This window comes from Poecilia latipinna, unplaced genomic scaffold (assembly GCF_001443285.1).
Source record: "Poecilia latipinna isolate Pla-1442-1.1 unplaced genomic scaffold, P_latipinna-1.0 Scaffold599, whole genome shotgun sequence".
Taxonomy (NCBI): Eukaryota; Metazoa; Chordata; class Actinopteri; order Cyprinodontiformes; family Poeciliidae; genus Poecilia; species Poecilia latipinna.
Window position 1 is genome coordinate 54,100 of NW_015113215.1, and position 23,418 is coordinate 77,517.

Consider the following 23,418-nt stretch of genomic DNA (forward strand, 5'->3'; position numbering starts at 1 on the left):
CCATCCATCCATCCATCCATCCATCCATGCATCCATCCATCCATCATCAGTTGATCAATAAATGTAATTGAATTGTTACATGTATGTAAGTCAGTCTGGCTGTTTTGCATAACGTTTTTCCACTCTGCTCTTGCATTGTGCTGATATTAGACCAGATTCTCCTCCTCGACTCAAATGACACATTTTTTTTTCATCATTTCCTACAACAGTCACACATTCTAAATTGTGAGACACCAGAAAAAAATTGGACTTAGTTAATCCAAAAGAGAAGTTATCATTGATCTTATTTCACATTTTAATTGCATCATAGAGCTTTAACTTTTTAACGCAGTGGTTTGAAAAGTGTCCCTGAACGCCTCCAGTAAATCCTGTTTTCCTTCCCAGAGAAAGGCATCTGTATATCGACGGTGTCCCTGTGGATTCTGCTCGTCTACACGGAGGCTTCGCTTCGACTCAAAGATCTTAATACCTCTCATCCCAACCTGTCTCATCTTTTCGCTGCACATTGGTATGCTGCTGTGATATAAATTTACCTTCTGGCTGATACAGCACCCGCCATATTTATTGGTAACTCTGGTAAAGATGTATGAATGGCCTTAAGATACTTCAGCATTTATTGCAGCTGGATAATCTCTCCACTCTCACTACTTTCACATAAAGTCATTTGCATCCTGTTTATTAAACTTTTTTTAGTCAAAAATGCATCACCAGAGTTCTCTCTATGTGCTATCTTCTTTTCAGCTCACATGAAAGGTTTTCTTTCATGTGAGCTGAAAGGTTTTAATTTAGGTCTTGGTGCTGGGATGAAATAGGATGGATTTTACATCTTATGAATCATTTTAGTCTCAATTTGACCATCTTATCATAATAAAAGACCTGAAATCCCAGATTTTTTTTTGGAAAGACCATCCAATTTTTATTTAAATAAGGCCTGATAGTTTGAAGAGGTGAAAGAAGCTTTAATCTCATCTGAATCAAGTTCATTTTAAAGTATTAGTAGCATTTAGCCAACTCTGCACAATTAGATTGGTGATGGTAGGACAAAATAAAAAATATTTTTCATGGCATACTTCTCCACAAAGAGCGGCTTATAGACAGTGTCTAATGGTTGTTATGAAGATCTGCAGAAACCAAAACATGCAGGTAAGCCCACAAGTATTCATACACTTGGTAGATTTAGATGTAAAATAATTTTTACTGAGCCAAGAAGTTGATTTCTGATAGATGTGGTAGGGATATCTACAAAGATGATAAAATATTATAGATTGAGAATCAATCGCTATCAGAATTTATTTACATTTTTACTTAAAAGCTGAATATCAAAGAATCTTCCAGTAAGAAGAGTCAAGTCAATTCAGTTAAAAGATGACTTTAAACCTAAATCCAATAAATATAAATTATATATTTTGTTGTCTTTTCCGTTTTGAACATTGACTAAGAAAAATTGACTATTATGCCATATTTATTCTCCAGTGCTGTCAATAAATGTGGTGGACTCTGTACTGTTCATTATTTAAAAGTTGATCAATTAAAATCATTAGCAATCATTTTATTATTATTTTGCATAGACCAAAAGGATTGTTTTTTACACCACTTGTTTGATAGTTACTAAAGATCGAGGTGCTGCAAAATTTGACACAGTTATTGTCAGTTTTTTGGGTAACACTTTATTTGAAGGGGGTTGAATAAGACTGACATGACACTGTCATAAACATGACATAACACCTGTCATGAACATGAATAAGCCTTCATGAATATTTATGACTGTTGTCATAAAGCTTCATTCGGTAAATTATGACACTTTTAATACAAAGTTGACATTATTCAAAATGTCTTTATTATGACAACTTGACATTAACCAGGAAATTATTACTGTTTAAACTTTACCTTTATTAACATAAAGTTACCTAATTTTTAAAGTGAAATCAGTAATACTTTTATAACAAATTTATATCAGTAATGATTTCTTGGTTAATGTCAAGTTGTCATAACAAAGACATTTTGAATCATGTCAACTTTGTATTAAAAGTGTCATAATTTACCGAATGACGCTTTATGACAACAGTCATAAATATTCATGAAGGCTTATTCATGTTCATGACAGGTGTTATGTCATGTTAATGACAGTGTCATGACAGTCTTATTCAACCCCCTTCAAATAAAGTGTTACCGTTTTTTGTCACATTCTCTTGCACTTAGCCAAGCTGCGGCTCTACAGTCTCCTTTGAGTTTACATTGTATTCTTGTAACTGCTTTGTTTTTCCTCGTCTATCTACTTTCAGTATCGGCTATCCTGTTGTTTATCTGGGGTTTGATGCCACCTGCTACTTCACCAACATTTTCAAGCTGCGCATACAGAAAGCCGTGCAAAGCGAGAACGACTTTCACATGCACCTCCTTCAGCACTCGCTCCCACCAGGCCTGCAGGTTTACTCCAAAACCAGCACAGATGGCGGCAGCAGCAGTAAGTCTGGGCACCTGCAGCAGCACTTCAGCAACACTCCATGACCACCTTTGCAACCAGCTGCTTTTTGACTTTTTATTTGCCTCTCTCTCTCTGCATAAAATACATGAGAAGCGTTGGTGCTTTTCCACCATGAAGGTTTGAGGCGGGTTTGCCTTTTTACTCCTGGTTTCATTCTTTAAAATCTCTGGTTTTCATGTACGAAAATTCACTGAGACTAAATTAGTAATAATAAAAAAAAATTTGCGTAATAAACCACTGTATTTGACAGTTTTATTTCCCAGAATTTCCAATTAGTTTTTAAATGCGTCTCACGAGTGTCGTTACGCAAATGTCCCTACAAGCTGCCGTTTGCGTTTGTAAAATCAGAGAAGAGACTGTTAAACCTTTAGTTTCTCTTCCTGCTGTTTCACAGCCTCTAAGTGGAAGGTCAAGCCTGAGCCTGGTCAGTATCAGTGTCAGAATGGTGCCATGGTCTCCCATGACGACGCACACAGCGCCGACTGCCTGCAGATCCGGAGTGAGGAGCGAGTGGCCGAGAAGGCATCGCAGGAGGTGAGGTCGGCCGAGCCGAGCCGACGACCGCCACCACCGTCGTCATCTAAGAACGTCGTGGCCGAGTCCAAAGATCAGCTTCACAGTGGGGAAGGAGGACCAGAGTCGTCCATTATCCCGGAAAATCTACCTCAAGAGGATCAGGGAAGCAAAGCCACCCGAGCTGCCAAGAGCGCCTCCCCAAAAGCCCGCAGAAGCAACACAAACACTCCTTCACCTCCCGCAGGGAGGCCCGAGAAAAAACAGAGGACAAACTCAAAAACAATCAGTCCCAACAGGGACGCAGCTGACAAGAGCGCCACAGCAACGCAGAACTATCACGCTGAGCAAATCAGCAAGTACGTAGCTGTTTATTTACACCAGATTGGGCTTAAATTGGTGCTGAGGTGTTTCTGCTTTTCATCAGACTCGAAGCAGAGCTGCGGAGGCTGAAGGGGGAGCTGCAGACGAGCAGGCAGAGCGAACAGGAGCTGCGAAGTCACATCTGCAACCTGACCAACAGCGAGAGGAGCCTGAGGCCGGAGGTCTCCCTCCTCAGACAGTCCAACATGCTGCTGCAGAGCAAGTGAGTGGTCCACTGAGTCTACTTGGAGAGCTGCACAAAATATTAACTATAAACACGGAAAAGCATAAAATGATACCAAACCGTGTCATCCATCAGTTGATGGACAAGATTTTCAACAGATCTAATCTGTTAATTGTTGATGAATTATTTAAATAAATAAGGTTGAAATTAGTGCTGGAATAAAGGTGGAAATGGGTTGGAAGGACCCAAATTCCAATCCTCTTTCCAACTCTAATGCATAGAAAACACTGTTGTTAGTTTATAAATCACTGAACGGTTTAGCACCACAATATATTAAAGATCTGCTGTTGTTGCAGCAGATCTCTCAGGTCTTCTGGTTCTGGTTCTGCTCTGCATCCCCAGAACCAGAACCAAATATGGAGAAACAGCATTCGGCTTCTAAGCACCACAAATCTGGTGCTTAGATTAATCTAGATTAGAGTTACTTGCTTGGAGTTGCTTTTGACACATAGTCAATGAAACATTAACCTACAACCTGATGTGTATCGATGGTATTTGACAAATGGTGCCAAGTTACTACTCTACTCATCTCAGCCATGACAATAAATTTTTGTACTTTAAATTGTATTCCAGTATCTAAAGGAAGCAGCACATGAGGGACTTGGTTGTATAAAATTACACTTATATCTGTTAGGTTGGTTTATGGCTCATGCGTTTTCTGAAAATTGCGTTCGTAGGTTTCTTTTGATGCTTTTGAGACGTGCATTTCAATAATTTGAGACAATTTTCTTTGCCGTACTGAAATTTCTGTGGCACGCTTCAAATGCACATTATTATCATACTTTAGCTCATTTTTTGCGAGGCTTTTTTCAAAAGCCATGGTTGCAAACTTAATGCAAGCCAAGCTGTGCTTGACTTTGCAATGTTATTGTGACGTCTTCAAAAACTTGGAATGTTAAAGTCTAATTTGAGATAAGTATAGAAAAATGTTGCACTTTGAAAACTTTATTCCTTTTCCCATAGCTACAAGAAATCGGAATATCTGAAAAGTAAATGACTTCTTTGCATTGATGTATATTTAAGTTGTGTCATTTATCTTGATATGCCAAACACTGATCAGGTTTTGTGTAACTTGTTGGTTTCTTTTATTTAAAAACTGAAAACAGAGACATACGCGCTCTCATTTAGAATTTTAAGAAAAGGACAATTTTCTGGCTTTTTAAAAAATATTTTTGTCAGGATTTTATGTACTGTATGCCACTACACTGCATTTTATTTGACACAGACTGATCAAGCTTTTTTATTTTACAGCTAATTTATTATATGATGTACTGTCTATAGTCACGCAACAAATCTATTTCCCAAGAGATGATAAATGAGTTTAGATTGTTTTAGTGCTATTATTGTTGTTCTTATTAGCACTACCAACGCAATAAAATTAATTTGCAACATTTTAAAAATAGAGCTGATCTAAATTACTCCAGATGTTAAAAACAGCTTTAAAACAGCAATTCACAGTTAAAACTCACTTACTTTAAGCTACAGTTTGAGGACTCTGAATAAAACACATCTGAATAACTCAAGAAATGACATAACGCTGGTTGACGTCTTAAGCGTCCACAAACATGCTTTTATGCACATAAAATTTTATACTTTGTGAGATCAAGGTCTTTTTACGATCAGTCTCCGTTTCTGTCTTCAGGATTCTGTGCTGGACTAAAACCAAGCAGAGGGACAAACAGACCTCAGCGCTGCTGGAGAAAAAGACCAGAGCTGAAGCAGAGGGCCGACTCTCCGCTGAGAAGCAGCTGGCTGAGCTTCAGGCTCAGAAACTGGAGGAGGCGGCGAGTGCAGCACGGACCCTGACCAACAGGTAAACCCCTCGTGTCTGGCTCTTCATTGTGCAGAAGTGAGTGGGCGCCTTAAAATCCCACCCACAGCTGGCGAGAGTTAAGAGGAAGTCTGACTTTTTTTTGTTCAACAAATCAGGAATCTCAACGCGAGGTTTGACACGTCTACGCTGTGCAATGACAGTAACATCTGGATTATTAGCTGCAAACTTATAATAAAAGCATAACTGAGGCCGTTACATTTGGGCCTAGTGGGGTTTCTGTGGCCACTGTGCTGGACTTATGAAGCAAACCTTGGCGAGGTCAGGCTTTCATCAACAACAAAAACGCTATTTTTGTCCTTCATAGAAGGATGTGCATGCCTTTATTGCAACTCGTCTTGATAACAGTAATACCCTGAAAGCAGGCATCAGTCAGGCTTCATTACATCGCCTTCCTGTTATCCAGAAAGCTGCTGCTGAGGCCATATTAGCCCTGCTTCCGCCTCTCTGCAGCTCAGGATTGTTTTTAAAATTAGTGTTTGGGTTTAAGGCGCTCACAGGGCTGGTCACAGCTCACATTATGCAACTTTTATTTTCAGCAGGATATTCAAGGATCAGTTCCTCCTTGATTATCCTTTTCAATTTGGTGCAGATCAGATGTTATAAATGGAAAGCAGAGTGTAACGTGCTACACTTAATTGTTTTTAAATGTGATTTACATAGACAAATTGTTGGCACCCTTAAAGATGTGTAACATACTGAAAATGAATTAATTATTTGTCTCAGTAGCACAAGAATTAGTAGCAATAAGAATTCCTATATATTTTGAATTTAGCAGTTCTTTTCTTTTAGTTTTTAGAAGCTTAATGAGATCTAGGAACTTTAAGTACCATGCATATAAACACCAGAAGATGATGCTTATATTGAAGTTAGAAGTAGCTCCACATTAAATTTTATGTTCTTTTTCTCTTGGAAGAAGTAAACGTGTTTGGCTACCATTTTGTCCACATGTTGAGTTCTGCTTGGCAAGTTACAAACTCTACCCAGACGAAGGCTCTTTTTCTGCTCAAAACAGATTTTTGATTTTGTAACACTTCTGCTATTTCTGGTGGTTTCGTTTTATATTTACAAAAACTGCAAATGTTCTGTTTTCTCTGTGTGTGAACTTGGTCTGCTGATAATCCCGCTCCTTTCTCTCCAATCCAAACTGATAATCTCTCCATCTCCTACACCAGGCAGGAACACTGTGAAACCCAAATGTTGAGGAAAAGAGTTAAAGATCTAGAAACAGAGTACAAACAACTGCAGCTGGAGTATCAAGTGAAAGAGAGCCGTGTGGTAGATCTAGAGAGAGATATCGAGGTATCTTTTTCTTCTGTTTGGGAATGAACTGTGAGTTTAAGTGTCTGTGAGACCCAAATGATCGTGTACGTCGTTGTCCTGAGTTTGCTCATGATCTGGTTTTTGCTTTTTGAGTTGTTGTTGTTTTTTTTTTTTTTAGCAAACTGAATGATTTTCATCTGAGATTTTTTTTTTTTCATTTCATTTTGGCCTTCAGTCGACATAATGCACTTTGTCATTACATCAGTGAGCAGTGTTATTGAATGGATGTTTGGTGTGCACGTTGTGCTGTGTCGGGATTTGATCTCGTATTAGTGGACATACTCTTCACCATGCATGCTGAGATCAAAGCCAGGTCTGTTGAGAAACCATTGCACCTACTTTTTAAAAGGACTTTGAGTCAGTCAAGTTAAAATAATTACGACTGTTTTCTTTTTATGGTATAATGGTTCCCTGAACAAAACCCCACAAAAAAAAAAAAAAGAAAGAGAGAGGAAGGAAAGAAGTGGAAGAATTTGGGAAGCCAAAGAAATGACTCCCTCTGGTGGGCTTAGCTTAATTCATGTGTTTTTATCCGTTCTGTTTCCAGGCATTGGGGAAGTACCGTTGTGTGGAGAAAGAGACAGACATGCTGCTCTCCACATTATCAGCCATGCAGGAAAAGGCTCAACATCTGGAGTACAACCTGAGCGCAGAGACGCGCATCAAGCTGGACCTGTTTTCTGCTCTGGGTGACGCCCGCAGACAGCTGGAAATTGCTCAAGGTTTACAAACATTTTTCATTTTCACATTTTTACACAGATCTGCGACAGACTGGTGACTTGTCCGGGGTGTACCCCGCCTCTCGCCCGAAACGTTTGCTGGAGATAGGCACCAGCGACCCTCCCGACCTCACGAAGGGAAAAGGGTGTACAGATAATGGATGGATGGACATTTTTATACATTTTCTCTAACAAGTGGTTTAAAATGTAAAATCTTTGATTGAAAATCTTCGCTTGTTAGTCTACAAATTGATTGCTAATTCATGACTTTAAAACTTTGTGAAGCAATGAGACTGAGAGCTTTTACCGTGCATCCACCCAAATGAGTCAGCCTGTTAGAAAACAAAAGAAAATCCCTCAAATGCAGACAGTTTGACAAAGCCTAACCTCTTTAATGTGTCATTAAAAGTCAGTATGAACTATTAATCGCATATCAATACATTTAAAGGTTGGTACTTAGCTAGATTGCCAACAATCTAGAAATGTGAATTTTTGTCTATTCATATTTCATCCAGTTTTTGTTTTGTAATATCTGTTGTAAACTAAAACATAAGTGCTCAAAAAAGTAAGAAAGAAGCTGTTTTCAGACTTTTCATTAATTTATAATGAGCCACGGACACAGAAAACTTACCAGAACTAAAAGTTTCAAAACTAGCATATTAAACTATGTTTGAGAATTTTGCCAAAGAAGGATAAAGTCATTAAATTAACAAACAGTAGTAAGGAAACATTAAGAAACAAAAGAATCGCATTGCTTTATTTTTTGTATTTGGATCACGGCAGAGCCTTTTACTTCAGTGAGAACTCATATACGACCCAGCTTTCCTCATAATGAAACTGGTACAAAAATCTCATCTGAATTATTATATTTGAACAGTAAGCAGTGTCTGCTCTGAATGTTACCAACCATGTGCACAATTTGGAGGCGTGTGCACTGAAATAAGTAGCATTTATTTTTTGAGCGTCATTTAATAGTCATAATAATAGTACTATAACTATCACATCTGACTTTAAGTTGTTTGAATTGTAGCCTGGAGAATTCACAATGTACTCATCATATGCGCAGTTTGGAGGTGTGTGTGGTTCTGTACAGCTCTAAAGTGCAATAAATGAAAGAGCTTTGCCTCTTGGGAAGAGACAACGTTTTTTTTTTTCTTACTTGGATTTATGGAAATATAAGATTTAAACACATTTAACAGACCAGATGTTCTAAATCATCACAGATTGTAATGAATAATTTATGATGATAGCAAATTATGATTTTAATTGGACAATGTAGAGCCAAGCAAAATACAAAGCTATTTTGGATTTAGGAAAGTATTCTACTTCTGCAGCATAATTTCTAGGAATGTTTTCTTTTTTTTTTTTTTCTTTTGCAAGATTACATTGTTTGGCTTTTTCTGTTTTCACTAGAAAACTGTGAGAAGTTTGTAAAGCAGGTTGGGGGGTTGGAAATTTACTCTGCGTTGATATTTTTTTTGTCTCATAAAATGCGTCACATCTGTTTGATTAAGCCTTTTACTCTGTCACCTGCTGCAACATGTGCAGAAACTCATGAAGTCATCGCACAGCAACACCCGCATGACTCATGCAGCCAGACTTGCAGCCATTAGTCACTTAGTGCTGTTTTTGTGTAAAGATGTATGAACAGTGGCAGATTGAAAATGACAAAGAAGGAATGTCATCCTTATGTGTTTGTTGCCTTATAAAATCCTAGACTGTGGATATCTGCTGTCTCCTTCTGTGTCCGTGTCTTTACCCACACGTGTTTTTCTGTCTTGCAGACAAAGTGAAGAAGCAGGACAGGGAGATCCGCGAAATGAAGCAGAAGATTGCGGAGGTGATGGCGGTCAGCCCCGGCGTGTCATACGTGGCTCCGCGGCACCAGGTACCTCAGTATCTCACCAAGCTGCTCAACTCTGAGCGCTACATGCTGAATCCACGAGCGCTGATGTACCAGTGTTTGAAAAAATGAAATAAAAAAGGACCAAGTGGATCCCTGACGCATTCTCAGCCTTTCTTGCCAGGACCAGAAGAGTTTTTTTTTTTTTTTTTTTTTTTTTTAAGTACAGAGCTAAAGCAAAGCGGTGAAGACGCCTGCGTCCGGTTACCAGTGGAAACAGCTACAAACCTCCTAAAGTCCAATTGCCTTCTGCTGCACTGTTGGTGCTAAACTTGGTGTTATTCATTATATATTTCCTGTTCTCCTCCCACATCAGAAAGTTTCTCTTACAAAAGCGAGGTATTTTATATGCAGAGCTGCTAACGGCGGCATCGTATCCATCATCTTCATCAAATGAGAGAACAACAACATCGTTGCTTTTTCGGGCCTTGCAGACGAACAAACCTTTAGGTCTGTCGTTTGATGTGGATGTTCAATTGAAATGACAACAAAGGAGCAGAATACACAGAAGAAAGTCCATGTCTGAGAAAGAGATGCAAATTTTGTCATCTTTGGCAATTAAATTCAATAAAGTGAAGTATATAGAAGAAAAAAAGGATTCAGTAAAATTAAATTTAAACCATTTTCGGAGGTACTGTTTATGAATAATAATAATAATTTGGTAAAATCAGAGGTTTTCCCCACTCAATAAAATGAACCTTTTTTCTAACGTTTTCTGTGTAAGATTATGATGCTTCAAAAAATATTTATTAAAAATCTTTTTACACATCCATCAGGGCGTCCCAATAAATGTGGAGGCTCTGCTATCTGACAACAATTGTATGTTTTATGCTTTAAAGAGTGCAAAATCTAACTCAATTTTTAATTCAACTGCACTATTAAATAGGCAAGCTAAAGAAGTATTTAAAAGTGTATTCTTTCCTGTGAATAATTAATGAGAACTTTCCAACTTAGACCGTTTGATGAATAAAAGAAACAGTACAGAAGTCAATATTAAGGCTGTCTTTTAACCTAAAGTCCTATTACATGTGTGTTTTTAGGACAGAGAAACTAAGCAGCTGAATGGAAATTTAGCCATAATTTAACTTCAAGTTTACAGCTGTGCCACTCTGATGTAAACATGCATATTTGATGTATTGGAATTTCTTTAGCCGTAAACATTTTTTTTTTTTTTTTTTTTAAATTAGTTTCGGTTAAGAAAAGTAAAACTGAAAAAAAAAAAGAAATAATAATAATTAAAAAAAAAATAAAAAGATTTGTTCACTGAATAGTCTGAGTCCAAAATCAATTTAGTTGATGGACTTAATGTGAGTTTTGAATATGAAATGTCTTTATTGGATAAAATATAAATAACACGTCCAAACGATTTGCTTTATATCTATGAGAACATAAATGTGATTAATGACTAATTATTTTTGAAAACAAGCATGAAGCAAGATGTTCTTGTCAGCTTTTGTTGACTGTAAATAGAGGATTATTTGGATTGTGCTGAAATTCAGATCAAAGTTTTTGTTTTTTTACTCTAAAATGACTCAGTGTTTTGGAACGAGACCCTTCGGATTTGGAATATTTCTACGTTAACACATGTTAGCTTTGTTATGAAGCTTTTCTGGCTGCAGTCTGGGAGACTCTTTGGAGTATTTGATTGTCTCATTGTTGTGGTAACACGAAAAAGGAGGAGCGCTAAAAACAAACTGCAACCCTTGCTTCAGCAGACATTTTGACACTGGAAGCTCGTGTTTGAGCTGAACTCAAACTGGCATTTGGAGGTACAAACGAAAATGTGTTCACCAAACATGGCTCACGGATTTAATTACTGTGCCTATATACGTCACTTTCAAACTGGAAAGTAAAAGAAGAATTTAATGTGAATGAGTAATGTGTTTGAAGTGCTATGTACTGTTTTTGTTTGGATTTATTTTGTACTCACTGTACAGAACTGAAAATTCCCACCCAGCTGAGAAACTCATCGTTGAGACGTGGCCATTTTGGTAGCTTTTTATTTACTGTGTCTTTCTAGGGTGTTTTATATAAAAGCTATTTTTTAGTCTTCGCTGTTCTTCTATTTTAACTGCTGTAATTTTGTACGGCAACGTGTTTTGTCAGCATGAAACGTGTTTTATCCAAGTGTTGTTTGAGCACACATTGTGGACTTCTGTACATGGATATTCTTGTACAAGGGCTAACATTTGTAAACCATTTTGGATGAATAATTGTTGAATTCAAACAGTGATGCTCTGGGGTTAGAGGTCACACTCCTGATACACCAGGATGGGTTTTTTTTTTTTGTATAAATTATTTAAAATATTCAATTTTGTCCCATTTGTGTTGTCTTTATGTAAATTATTTCTACTGGGGGCCTTAAAGTTTTAATTTACACTTCAAAAATGTACCAACAAAATTAGCTTCTTTTTTTTTCTATAGGATTCCTAAACATTTGTCAATATTTTTTTTTATTTTAATTGCAAGTAATTTCACACTTCTCAGTTTTCCATGTATGGGCAAATGTTACACAGTAGTCAAGCTTTTAATGTGAAAGTGAATGAATGGTTGAAACTTGGATGGATGGAAAAACCAAGGGGGTATTGGATGGTATATGAAAACATGAATGGATATACAAATGGATGGACTTATGAGAAAACGGACGGATGGAGGACATAACCAGTTAAGAGACACACAGAACAATAAAACTGCGGCGCTCAAGTTTGCATGTTGATGTAGATCTGTTAGTTTTGATGTGTTGTAGGAATGAGATTTCTGTTTCTTCTTACTTTGACAGTTGTTATAACACGTTACCATGTCAACAAGGTGTCTATTACTGGAAGCAGCTGATCTGCAGTCTTTGAGACGCAAATAATAACAAAAATACGACCCAAAGTCTTAGAGAAGTTGAAAACGAGGCTTCAACAATGCAGACCAGAAACTAAAGAGTAGAGAAAGACAAAGGAAGTTCAAACGCTTTCATCGATCACAATGGCAAATGATATGTTCAACTTTATTTATGTTTTTTTTTTTTTTTTTTTTTTGATTCAAAATGTATATATTTTGTAGTTTTGGGTTAATTACTGCTCTGAGTGCATTTTCTTTCAGGAAACGCACTCCCTGATTAATCGACTACTAAATTAGTTGACAATTATTTCAATAATGGATTAATCACAATAAATTCCATCTGTTCTGCCCATATCATACTTTAATATGAATTACATTTAATTTCCCTTTGGGATACATATGCTTGAATTGACACAAAAGAACATGGCTGGATGAAATAACCGATGGCTGGATGACCGATAAAAGAGTCATTGATAGATGGATAAAACTGACTTTAAATCCAGAACAGGACAGTAAATAAAGTCTGAGAAAACAAATTAAGACATACTCCATGTTGTGTTGGAACTCTGCAGCTTTTTAAAAAAAAAAAAAAAATGAGTCAAACACGTCAGGTGGAGATAATGTGTTTTTTGTTTTTGTTTTTTTATTACCATTTTAGTTGAGGAAGTGAAAAAGAGGGCAAAAGCGTTGTGGAAACAGCACAGTGTCCAGCATACAGAGTACATGATGGTTACAGGCATGCCAGGCAGTCCCACACTCGTATCTACAGACCCTGTCAAGACGTAGTCACAGCGCGGAGGACGCAGCTCAGGCTTACCGACATCTTGATGTTCCTCCCAGCGCCGCGCGCAAGCCAGAGCCCACGGCTGGACAAGTTTACCAAAAGAAAAGGAGCAAAAAAAATTCCACTAATCCTGCATAACTGGATTGAAGCCAGTAACTGAAGAGCAACAAAATCTACTTCCTGATGAGCGAAAACGGATTCCACGCATCGCTTTTACTTTTGGACCATGAACCAAATGTGTATTCACCGGTGAAAATCCAGAACTTGAAAACTGATCACACCAACTTGCTGAGTGAGAAATTAGACCTAAAGAGAACTGGGTGTTGAGGAGTGCTGCAATGTTTGCACTCTGGTCATTTTTCATAGAAACTAAACAGCTTGATTTAAAGAAAAGCAGGGAGTAAAAGCATACAATCAGTCCCCCGGCCTCTGTGCTGGAAGTGAAATGGATCAGTCAAAGAGAGATACACAAATAAATAGATTTTTATATATATCTTAACCTGCTCGTCTGATTGTGTTGCAGCTGAAGGGTTTATGACTACATGTGTGATAGTGGAAATCTAAAGCAAAACTGAAACTGCTTATGTTTTGTCCCTAGTTTTCCACCTGAAACTGATCCGAGGTCAGCAGGAACCTCAAAAGTTTAAACGACCAGACTTTAAGCTCACAACACTGTAAACACACGCTTCAGTTTGTCGGGACAGCAGACAGACACACACAACTCCATTAAATGATTTAAGAAAAAAAAAAAAAAAAGTTTAAAATGCAACTTCAACACTGACTTAAGGAAAATACTGCTGTTATCCATTTGATTTAGCTTTCTTCTATCATTTCCTTACAACTGAAAGAAATAAAACATTTGTACTTTCCATTAGGCTTCAATTACAATTTCCTCTTTCAGAAGAGAAGAAGATGGCTGTATGTGGCGGGAGAAATTAAAAATAAAAATAAAGAGAGACCAACAACCACTTAGTGGCAGCTTTTCCCACTAGAAGATACAAGAAGACGCTGCAGGATCTGCAGTCAGACCAAGGCTTCCCTCTCAGTTCTCACTAAAGCTTTTATAGCGATGTCGACATGAAGCGAAAAGCTAGTCCTGCTGCGGAGGACGAGGAGGGCTCAGAGAAGGCCTGGCGAGTCCTCAGCTACGACGAAACGGTCACCGGATTGAGAGAGTCATTCCGACTGTAGAACCTGGAGAAGGCCTCTTCGAGAACGCACGCGAGCCGCGGCTGATCGCCCTGCAACGGCGAAAAGACGAAGTGAGAAGGATCCCACCTGGGATTGCCACAGAGAATCGGAGTCCTCTCTGCTCACCTCGCTGATGAATCCCAGCTGGACGAGCTCCACGGCCAGCTCCTGAACGTTCTCATCTGTGCAAAAGAACAAAAGAGATCACAAATTAAAGTTTTTTTTTGTTTCGTTTTTTTAATGAAACATGATATAGGTGCACCGATAATAACAGTGGCTTGTTTTCTGTCACTACCAACTTCTCTAAGTCCATTTGACTAGAAAGTCCGCTTCGTCTGGCAGGGGTTTGAACATGTAATCAAACTGATGCTAACTGGACCGTAGACCAGGAAGCAGACTATCATGCCTGGCATTCTGGGTAAATTCAACCAAAACAAACACGTTAGTGTAACGCTAACTGGAGAAATGGGTCGTAGTCTTTTATCAAACAATCTAACACTAAAATTTGACATCTTTGTTTACATTTTGTGAAGGCAGCTGGGCTCTTTGTCTTCTTCAGAGGTTTTTGTGTTTTTCCTCAAGTGGTTTTTGGTGCAGAGCCACCACAGGTAAGAAAGGGAACAGGTTTTTTTTTTAAAGGATCTGGTTAATTTGACTCTGTGAAAGTGAAGTGCAACAACTAAAAATGGAACTACTGTTGACACTCTGGTCCCCCATTGAACCAAGTCTACCAGACTATCAGATGCAAAATTAGAAGAAAAAAAAACAAAACAAAAAACATCTGCAGCCAAAATAAATCAAAATCTGTTCAGTAACTGTGCAAGCACCCACATTATTTTTAAACCATAGAATCGAGAAAATTTAGTCAAGTTTTACTTACTTGGTAATAAATCACAGCTCAAGTGCCTGTTTAGTTTATCCTCAAGTTTCAACAACAACGTCAGCTGAAAGGAAAACGAAATAAGTCAACATTATTTGAGCACAAAAACTTTTCCCCTCTGCCCCTCGACTGAAACCTACGTGATGCTTGTTGCCCTCATCGACAGGCTCGATGTTACACTGCATCTGGAGGACCTGGCAGCACAAATGAAAAACAATGTGAATTTGATGCCTTAGAAGGGGTCTGAGGTCTGCAGTTCCCACCTTTCTGGTCTCAACCTCTGCAGGTTCAGGTGTTGGGGATTTGACTGAAGGTGGGACGATGGGCGACTTAACGGCTTCCTGCTGAGGTTGCTGTGGACGGGGCATCCCGAAAGCGGTCAGCGGATAGATCCCGTTCCTGATAACACGAAGAGGGAAAGCAGTAAAACGTTAGAGCTTCAGAATTAACAACAAAAGTGATGCTGATTCTTCAGGACATCAGCAACAAAGAAGTCTGATTTTAATCAGCAAACATCAGACAATAATTGTATTCAATCATATTTTCCAGTTCACAGAATTTTCTTGATTGAATAGTGGAGAAGAGTCAAAGTAACACTCCAAAGAATAGTGTTAGTTTTCAGAAATCATTCCTTGAAATGTATCATCATAAATCAAAATATCATGCTAAGAATTTTTTCATGTTAACAGCAAGTAATATCATAAGAAATACCATATTATGAACCGAGATGTAAATATGTTGGTACTCAAATCGAAACGGTTGTTTAAGATGTTTCCAACCAACTGAAACCTAAAGTGTTTTAGAAATTAGATTAGCAAAACTAATCTGCTTTTACCTCACATCTTCCAGAAACTTGTCCAGTTCTAATGCAGGAAACTGAGAGAGCCTGATAAGAAGGGGGAAAACAAGCAACAAATATAACCTGTGATGTTTGTAGCTACGTCTGTTTTTATACACAAGATTCTGTCTGTAATCAAATCAAAATCAAAATAGTCAAAAATTGCAGCCAACTAATCTCCAAAGTGAAAGACTTACTTCATCTGAACTCCGTTCTTTGTTTCAACAATGACCAGGTTGGGGTCCATGTTCTTCGTCATCTCCTCTAGAGCGTTTTCTGGAATCATATCTGCAGAAACGAAAACGGAAATCTCACAGAAAGAAAGCTGAAGATGGACGAAGGCTTGAAGTTTGTCTTAAGCCGATTCACAAACTAAAAAATAGCTCTGATTGCACTTCCAGAACTTCCTGAAGGCTCCAATCTGCTCTGATTTTCCTGCTGATCTCTATTTAGGGTTTCTACACAGTCTGGAACGGGAACATTTTTAAAAAAGTTCAAAATCTGTACTTAAGAACGGTCAGTAGTTATGTTCATTATCATTAGTGCAACAAAAAGCTGAAACAAAGTCAGCATCATTGAATCTTTTCACGTATTGCAAAAAACACTGCACTACTGTATGCACGTTTGGTCCTCATACCTAACAAAACAGTGCTCATTAACAAACTATAAAAAGTCGCAATTTGTAGGATTTAGGCTAAGATTGGTGAAAATGCAGAAACAATTCAAAATGTCTTTCAACACTGAGCTAATCTTTGCTACAAATCCTGAAGGTTTCATTCCTGCTCAACGCTAACAGATTTACAGCTGAGCAGCTTCAGAATCCAACAGCAGGAAATGACTCTGTAACCCAGAAAGTGCAAATAATCGAAGCGACTTAAAAAAAAAAAACCTTACTAATAACAATGTAAACAGATAACACAGTTTGAATGCATGTGCTGACGTACGTTGGTGGCTGACGATGCAGTGTGCGGCTAGCAGCTTGAGTAAAGGCACCTCAAACAAGGCGGGGTGGAACAGCAGCTCTTTGGCTGTGGGTCTTTTGCTCGGGTCGACCTCCAGACACTTCTGGATGAATTCCTGAACATGTGAGAAAGGCGGAAAATAATAAGATGCAGAGTTTGTGCTCCTAAAGCTGACTGAGGTCTTAAGCTGCGGTTTATTCTTCACTGACCCGCTGCAGCGGGTCTTCTAGGGACTGAATGGCACTGTTTATGGCTTCTTGGGACACATACGACGAATCTCCATTACTCTGGATTTCCAAAACAGCCATCTGGCAAAATGAATGGACAAAAAAAAAAAGGAGTATAAATCAGGGTTCATACACTTCAAGTTTTCAAAGTTATCTTGTGCTAGTCCACTACTGGCACCAAGTAAACTAAAATATAGCAACATTTTATGTTTTGAAACAGCTCTTACATGCACCCTATAAACCTGACTGGTCTGAGAAAGTTACAAAAAAATCTCTAAAAAAACATTCTCGCTAAGTTTTCTGGCATTTAGTAAATAGAAATAATTGTGGTAATTCTAACTAACTTAAAATAAAAAAAGAGTTTACACTAACAACTTCAGATAAATGTGCATGCATCTTTTTATTATCTTTAAGTATATGGCCTCAACCGTAAATGACATTTTCCAAATCTAGGCTTTTAATCAAACGTTAGATTTCACTTCATTACAAAACTTTGTCGTCCGAATGTTAGCATTTTTTTTATACAGAAACCAAGCAGAGCACTTTGAAAATCTTGAAAACATCTAATTGAAATTCAAGCGTTTAAGGATTTCAAGACCTGTACAAACCCAAAATGCAAAACATGAGTGAACAGTGTACTTGCTCTCGCTACTAGTCGCTATTTAAAAAGAAAACACTGGAAAGAAATTGTCGAAAACACAAATCTCACTGCCTCTCACCTCTAAGGCGCACATTCCGAAGGAATAGATATCCACCGCTGTGGTAACATTGGCAACAGCTGGAAGCCGAAAAAGATAAATTCATATGAGAAAAAGAAAACAAAAACAGCACAGAGCTGCCTGACGTTATTTTGAACTCGGCAGGATCTTGCCTCCATATTCTGGAGCAAAGAAGTGGAGGCACTTCTGCTCCTCCCGGCAGGTCTTCACATGGTTATTGATGGTGTCGGGGGCAACTAGAAGAGGAGAAAAGGAGAACACTTTGTAAAACCGTGTCTGTAGAGACACACACCACTGGACTTGAGCTCATAAAACCGATCGTATTAATTCCAGAAAATGTGAGACCTGAGCCGATCTTGATGAGGCCGTTGTGCTGGATGAAGATGGTGTCACAGGTGAGGTTGCCGTGGATGATGGCAGGTTCACAGGAGTGCAGGTAACTGGAGGCGAACATGCAATAGTTATGACTTCTATACAAGTTGCCACCTTAATAAACACCTACACCTGGATTGAAATCAATATTCTATTCGTGTTTATGTTACACTGCGCTGCGAAATAGCTGAGCTGACTTATCAAAGTTGTAGCTCCTTGTAAAGACTTGCTCAGAAACATTCCTGCCAACTAACCTGAGGGCAGACAGTATCTGCGTACACCAGCGCTTCCAGGCCTGTCAGAAAGCAAACAGGAGAGCAGAAATTAATTCTTGGCTAAAACATGTTTAAAAGAAGAACAAAAACAGGATTCAATGAGATTTGTATTTTTAATCCGAGTTATAAAGCCAATTTCAAAGTTGAGGCATTTGAACATCTGGCGATGCAGCCGAACGTTTCAGACCTTTTCGTTCATGGTTTTGTGGTTTTTCTTTGTCTTTTTCAAGAACTGCTTGAGACTGCCTGATGACATGTACTCAGTGATGAAAATAACCTGCAAAAAATTATACGTCACAATCAAAATGAAGACTAACATTTTGTCCATGTGATTTAAAAAAAAAAAGTAGTAGTGACATGTTTTCATACCCTGGCTCTGTTTTCCTTCACATCTGCCCAGTACTTGTGGAACTTCACAATGTTCAAGTGTTCCAGCTGGATTAAATTGTCAAACACAGCCTTCACCTTTTCCTGTGATATAAAAGAGGAAAATGTCACTTTTAAGTACAAAGTTCTTTAAAAAAAAAAAAAAAAAATGACGACTACATTCAGTTTTACTTCCCTGCCATTTTTCACCGAATCGGTCAAAATAAAATGCAACTTCTGCTGCTCCTAGTTATGCTGCATTCAATTTGTTGTCCTACACTGAACGCCCTCAAAGACAACATTCCAACTTTAAGTGTTTGAGGCCTTCAACCCAATCTAAAAATTAACTGGAAACGTGTGACCAGAAGGTCTCAACTCATTTTCCCTGTCCGTGAACGCACCATAACTAGAGACCGGATCTTCCACTGGAAAAGAAATGTGACAGGCACTCTGAAGGACAGTGTAATTTCTAAAATGCTAACACATAACTGTCTTCATTAATAAAGCCGTACAGCAACATCTTCTCCCTTCCTAGTGTGTAAACAGTAACAAGTCTGACCATTTTAACATCCGACGCTTTTTAACGCATTTTACCTCCTGCAGTTTGAAGTTCTTCCTTTCTGAGAACATGACTTCATTCCACACCACTTCAACCCCTTCCTCCGTGTCCATGGCCAAGTAAGCATTATCGATCCCAGGCACATTACGCTGATTCACCTTTAACGAGGGAAAGAAAAACGATTAGAGCACCGGGATGCGAGTCATTAAATCCCAGTTAGTAATCAAAATGATGGTGATTACAAGAGACTATTTGAGCTGCTCCAAACCAAATTTAAAAGGAACGCTAAAATGTGGTAAACAGACAAAACTCTATCTGATTTGGTTTAGTATCTTGAAAGTATTTACTTCTGATTCGTTTTTCACATGATGTGGCGAGGATTAAACCAGTGCAGAAAATAGATGAATGGTCAAAGAAGCAGCTGCATAATTACAATAAATAGCAATGCAGTCACTTTTTACAAGAAATTAAACTTGTAAAAAAAAAAGAGAGATATAGTTTAATGTGGTGCACTTCTGCATTTTGAAGCACAAAAAAGGTAGTAAACCATCATCTGCTTGCAATCCTTCTTGGTTTTATTAGTGCAGATACCTTTGTGCCATAACTTAATGCAGAACAACAGCTCTGTAACTGTTTATGTCAGGTCATCATTCTTTTATTTCTCTATTATCAACAGTTTGATTAGTTCCAGATTATGTAGATAGATCCAATTCCCAACAAATCCCATCTCCATTTCAAAGACAAACTTCCCAGTTTTGTGCAAACTTGAATGAAGATACTCAGTCACACATACCTCTTCCCTGCGTTTCTGCCAGCGTCCACACGGGCTTTCCTCCAAAATCTCTGACTCATCCTCGCTCTCCTCTTCCTCGTCCTCCGTGGCAGCAGTGGGAGGAGGCTGGGTCACCGTGGACACCGGCGGCGACACGGATGCCACCGCTTGGCCTGCGGGCGCAGCTGCCCCCGAGTCCGGCTTCGTCTCCTGGGCAGGATCCGGGGCCTGCCTGCTCTCTCCTTCAGACATCTTCTCCGCTGTCAGGCCCAATAGCCTGCTACATAAAACAGAAACCATAGCATAAACGTATTAATTACCTCTAAAATGAGCTCTACACATTTTAAAACTAGCCTAAAGAAGAGAATGACAAGTAGTTTATTAAGACGACAGCAGCAACAGCGGAAGTTAGCATTAATTCTCTGGCTTTAACAGATAAACGTATCTCAAACAGAAGTGAACATACTTTATAAAGCAGTACTTGCCTGTAAAAAACGACAAAATTGACGATTGCAGCTCCAGTTTATCAGAGTCTCACTGCTACAGACCAATCCAGGCAGAATGATAAGTCCTATTAGCTTTAAATCTCAGGTTCCTCAACGAAGAGATGGCTAGCCCTGACCCTGCTAGCTCCTTGGTTATGGTCAGTTACGAACTTAAGAGCAGAAAACCACCGCTTAGTTTGCAGCAACGTTCAAAGCGGATTGTTTTTGAAAACGTGTATTAACGATTTCACTTTCTTTAGCTACCAAGCAAGCTCGTTGCTAACCAGCAACGGTTTCAGCAGCCCACCGCCCCTTTGCTGCCTCTCAAGACTCCAGCCTGCTAATGTGTGCTCTGAAAATAGATCCTGCTGTTGGTTTTGAGAAAACGACACAACACTGCAACAGAACTAATCGCGTTTACTGGTGGTTGACATCATAACAGCTCACAAAACATCGATATGAAACACAGAAAAAGCAGTTAACTGTGTCAGATAATGTTTCTTCGGACACAACGGCTGACGACTTGAGAGCTAGCTGCAACATTTAGCTACTTATGATGGCGACAACTTCCAGATGCACACTGCACTAACGAGCCGAGGCTGGTTGCCAGGTAAAACTCTTATTATCCCCCTTTATGGCCTTCTAAGGAAGGTGGAACGAAAATTGGAGTCCCTATACGGGAAATATGAATAATGACTTTTTCGTAAAGGTTTTTTAATCTTCTTCTGTACATTTACCAAATTTTCATATATAGAAACAGATCCTTCCCCATTTCTTGCAAAACAGCTCAAGCTCAGTCAAATTGGATGAAGAACTGTCTTTGAATATTAATTTTCATTGCTTTGCCGATCCTCTTCTGTTTTTGCAACCTTGAGCAGGTTTTTTTTCCAGAATTCCCCTATATTTAGCGGTCTCCATATTCACATCAACCCTAGCTGATCATCTTCCCTATTTTAGTTTAAAAAAAATGCCCACAGCATGATGCTTCCTCCCTTATGTTTTACTGTGATGTTTAATGTTAGTTTTCTTTTTTGTATTTACATTTCCTTCATTCACATGTTTGCTGCATTAAAAACTTCAAACAGATCTTCTTATTGCACTCTTTAAACAATGGTTCTCTTCTTGCCACTCTAATTAAATAAAATCACCTCCAAAAAACAAAGAAATTTGTGGTTGTAGCATAAAAAATGGTCTCAAAGTTACAGACACCAACAACAGGAGAAAACTAAAACTGCGTAACCAAAATAAAATGTAAACAGCTGAAATTTGACATTAAATAACCATAATTTGATCAGAAATTCTTTGGGGCAGTTTATTAATATTAATGGGACACATATAATGCAAACTACAGCACCATTATGGTGTGGGAAAAGTGTGGAGATTGTATGGTAAATCTTTTGTCTTTTGATTTTTTTTTTTTTTGTACGTTTACTCCTTAATTTTTAGGCCACAACTTATTTAGGGTTTTTGCCTGTTTGTTTTAGATGATTGTTTAAAAGAAAAGAAAAAAAAAAACAAGTTCAAACTGTTATATTGCGTTTGAGATACTTCAAATGACGACGGTGTAAAAATACGGATTTTTCTCAAACCTGGCAACCTTGTCCTCAACCGCCCTGTGTTTGTATTTGTTATGGACGCTGGCTGAGCGCAAATTCAACCAATCAAAACGAGATAAGTCATGATTGGTTGGTTTTCTGTGACAGAAAAAGAGTTAAAGTATATTTTATTACCACTAGGGGTCCCTATTGCTACCATTCATTTAATGTAGATTACCCTAACATGCCCACTTCGATTATTTTTTTTCACTGTGGAGAAGACTGATGGCAGCAGATATGCAATTTGTTTATATGCAAATATTGCCGAATAAATCAAAATTATCATCCTATTATTAAAATCTAGTTGCAAAACATGGCTTTGTGGGGGAATTTCTGATTTTTAATATATATTTAACTACATATTTCATTCCACGCTGTTCATCTGACAGCTACACTGTGAACCTTGGATATTGAGAACTCTGAGAAGCCTCCTCCCCTTCTTAAAAAGGTTTATATTTAGGTGCAGTTACTCCAGGGGCACTGCTAGTGTGGCAGTGTGGCTCTTACCCCACAGAAGCAGTAATAACTCTTGCTTTAGAAAAGAAAGGAACTAAAAGTGATTAGTTTAAGACAACACAGGAAGTTATTTTGCAACTTCGCATGTTGTTTCAGCAAAGAAAAGTCCCCAACTTGCAGTAGTGGCACTAGAGGGTTAGATGATGGAGGACAGAAACCATCCAGAGAAGGAACCTGTGGTTGAAGAAACAAAGGTGAAAGTGCTTCTTGACACTGAGGCGTCACTGGAGGCTGATGGCAATGTTGACTACGGGATCACAGGAGCAAACTCCATCTACTCGGCCATTCTCAGCAGAAATGAGGCCGTCAAGGATGCAAAGCGCCTGAAGACCTTTTTGGAGCTGAGGGATAAATATGTGACGAAGCACGTTCTTTTTGAGGACCCTCTCTTCCCTGCAAACGACTCCTCACTTTTTTACAGCGAGAAACCCACAATGAAGTTCGAGTGGAAACGTCCCTCAGTGAGTATACCCTTCTCGGTTTTTGTCAGATGCTTCAGGATATGTTGCACCTAACAGAGTGGAGGCTTTAAGTTGTCTATAAAACCTCTCCACAACAAACCCTGTATATCTCCACACATCCACTGCAGCAAAAAAGGAAAAATGTCTTAGTGAGTTGCATTTATAGAGCCCCTGGATCAAACATTGAAGTACTCAACAACTGGATA

The 23,418-nt window shown here is 38.5% G+C and overlaps 3 protein-coding genes across 7 annotated transcripts in view; 2 read left to right on the plus strand and 1 right to left on the minus strand.

Moving 5' to 3' along the window:
* LOC106953710 (macoilin-1) overlaps positions 1 to 10,583 on the plus strand; it is a 24,962-nt gene extending 14,379 nt beyond the window's left edge. For 2 of the 3 annotated variants that reach the window (XM_015042661.1, XM_015042662.1), the window contains exons 5-12: positions 385 to 508; positions 2,283 to 2,464; positions 2,880 to 3,357; positions 3,426 to 3,584; positions 5,248 to 5,418; positions 6,612 to 6,738; positions 7,307 to 7,481; positions 9,263 to 10,583. In XM_015042661.1, the coding sequence (XP_014898147.1) occupies positions 385 to 508; positions 2,283 to 2,464; positions 2,880 to 3,357; positions 3,426 to 3,584; positions 5,248 to 5,418; positions 6,612 to 6,738; positions 7,307 to 7,481; positions 9,263 to 9,453 (1,607 nt within the window). In that variant the 3' untranslated portion in view covers positions 9,454 to 10,583. The remainder of the gene's footprint in view (positions 1 to 384; positions 509 to 2,282; positions 2,465 to 2,879; positions 3,358 to 3,425; positions 3,585 to 5,247; positions 5,419 to 6,611; positions 6,739 to 7,306; positions 7,482 to 9,262) is intronic. The other variant, XR_001426247.1, reaches the window with a different exon arrangement.
* Positions 10,584 to 11,600: 1,017 nt separating this feature from the next.
* nrbp1 (nuclear receptor binding protein 1) lies at positions 11,601 to 21,233 on the minus strand. 2 transcript variants are annotated; one of them, XM_015042664.1, is made up of 18 exons: positions 20,641 to 21,233; positions 20,177 to 20,432; positions 19,419 to 19,541; positions 18,828 to 18,929; positions 18,646 to 18,735; positions 18,438 to 18,478; positions 18,157 to 18,251; positions 17,964 to 18,047; positions 17,812 to 17,870; positions 17,075 to 17,173; positions 16,848 to 16,980; positions 16,101 to 16,191; positions 15,901 to 15,951; positions 15,329 to 15,464; positions 15,206 to 15,259; positions 15,066 to 15,129; positions 14,312 to 14,367; positions 11,601 to 14,235 (listed from the first exon to the last, which is right to left on the minus strand). In XM_015042664.1, exons 2-18 carry the CDS (start codon positions 20,405 to 20,407, stop codon positions 14,140 to 14,142), a joined length of 1,605 nt encoding a protein of 534 aa, XP_014898150.1. In that variant the 5' UTR covers positions 20,408 to 20,432; positions 20,641 to 21,233; the 3' UTR covers positions 11,601 to 14,139. The 2 variants fall into 2 exon arrangements, with proteins under 2 accessions (XP_014898150.1, XP_014898149.1); XM_015042663.1 differs by having other exon boundaries at positions 20,177 to 20,435.
* Positions 21,234 to 22,708: 1,475 nt separating this feature from the next.
* capn3b (calpain 3b) overlaps positions 22,709 to 23,418 on the plus strand; it is a 19,672-nt gene continuing 18,962 nt past the window's right edge. For both annotated transcript variants that reach the window (XM_015042669.1, XM_015042671.1), the window contains exon 1: positions 22,709 to 23,212. In XM_015042669.1, the coding sequence (XP_014898155.1) occupies positions 22,892 to 23,212 (321 nt within the window). In that variant the 5' untranslated portion in view covers positions 22,709 to 22,891. The remainder of the gene's footprint in view (positions 23,213 to 23,418) is intronic.

Coding starts and splice junctions, on each gene's coding strand:
- nrbp1 (XM_015042664.1), bottom strand. CDS start 20,407: ATGTCTGAAGGAGAGAGCAGGCAGGCCCCGGATCCTGCCCAGGAGACG. Junction 19,542..20,176: donor GGCAGAAACGCAGGGAAGAG/GTATGTGTGACT, acceptor CCCTCGTTAAAG/GTGAATCAGCGTAATGTGCC. Junction 17,871..17,963: donor CTTTGCTCCAGAATATGGAG/GCAAGATCCTGC, acceptor TTCGGCTTCCAG/CTGTTGCCAATGTTACCACA.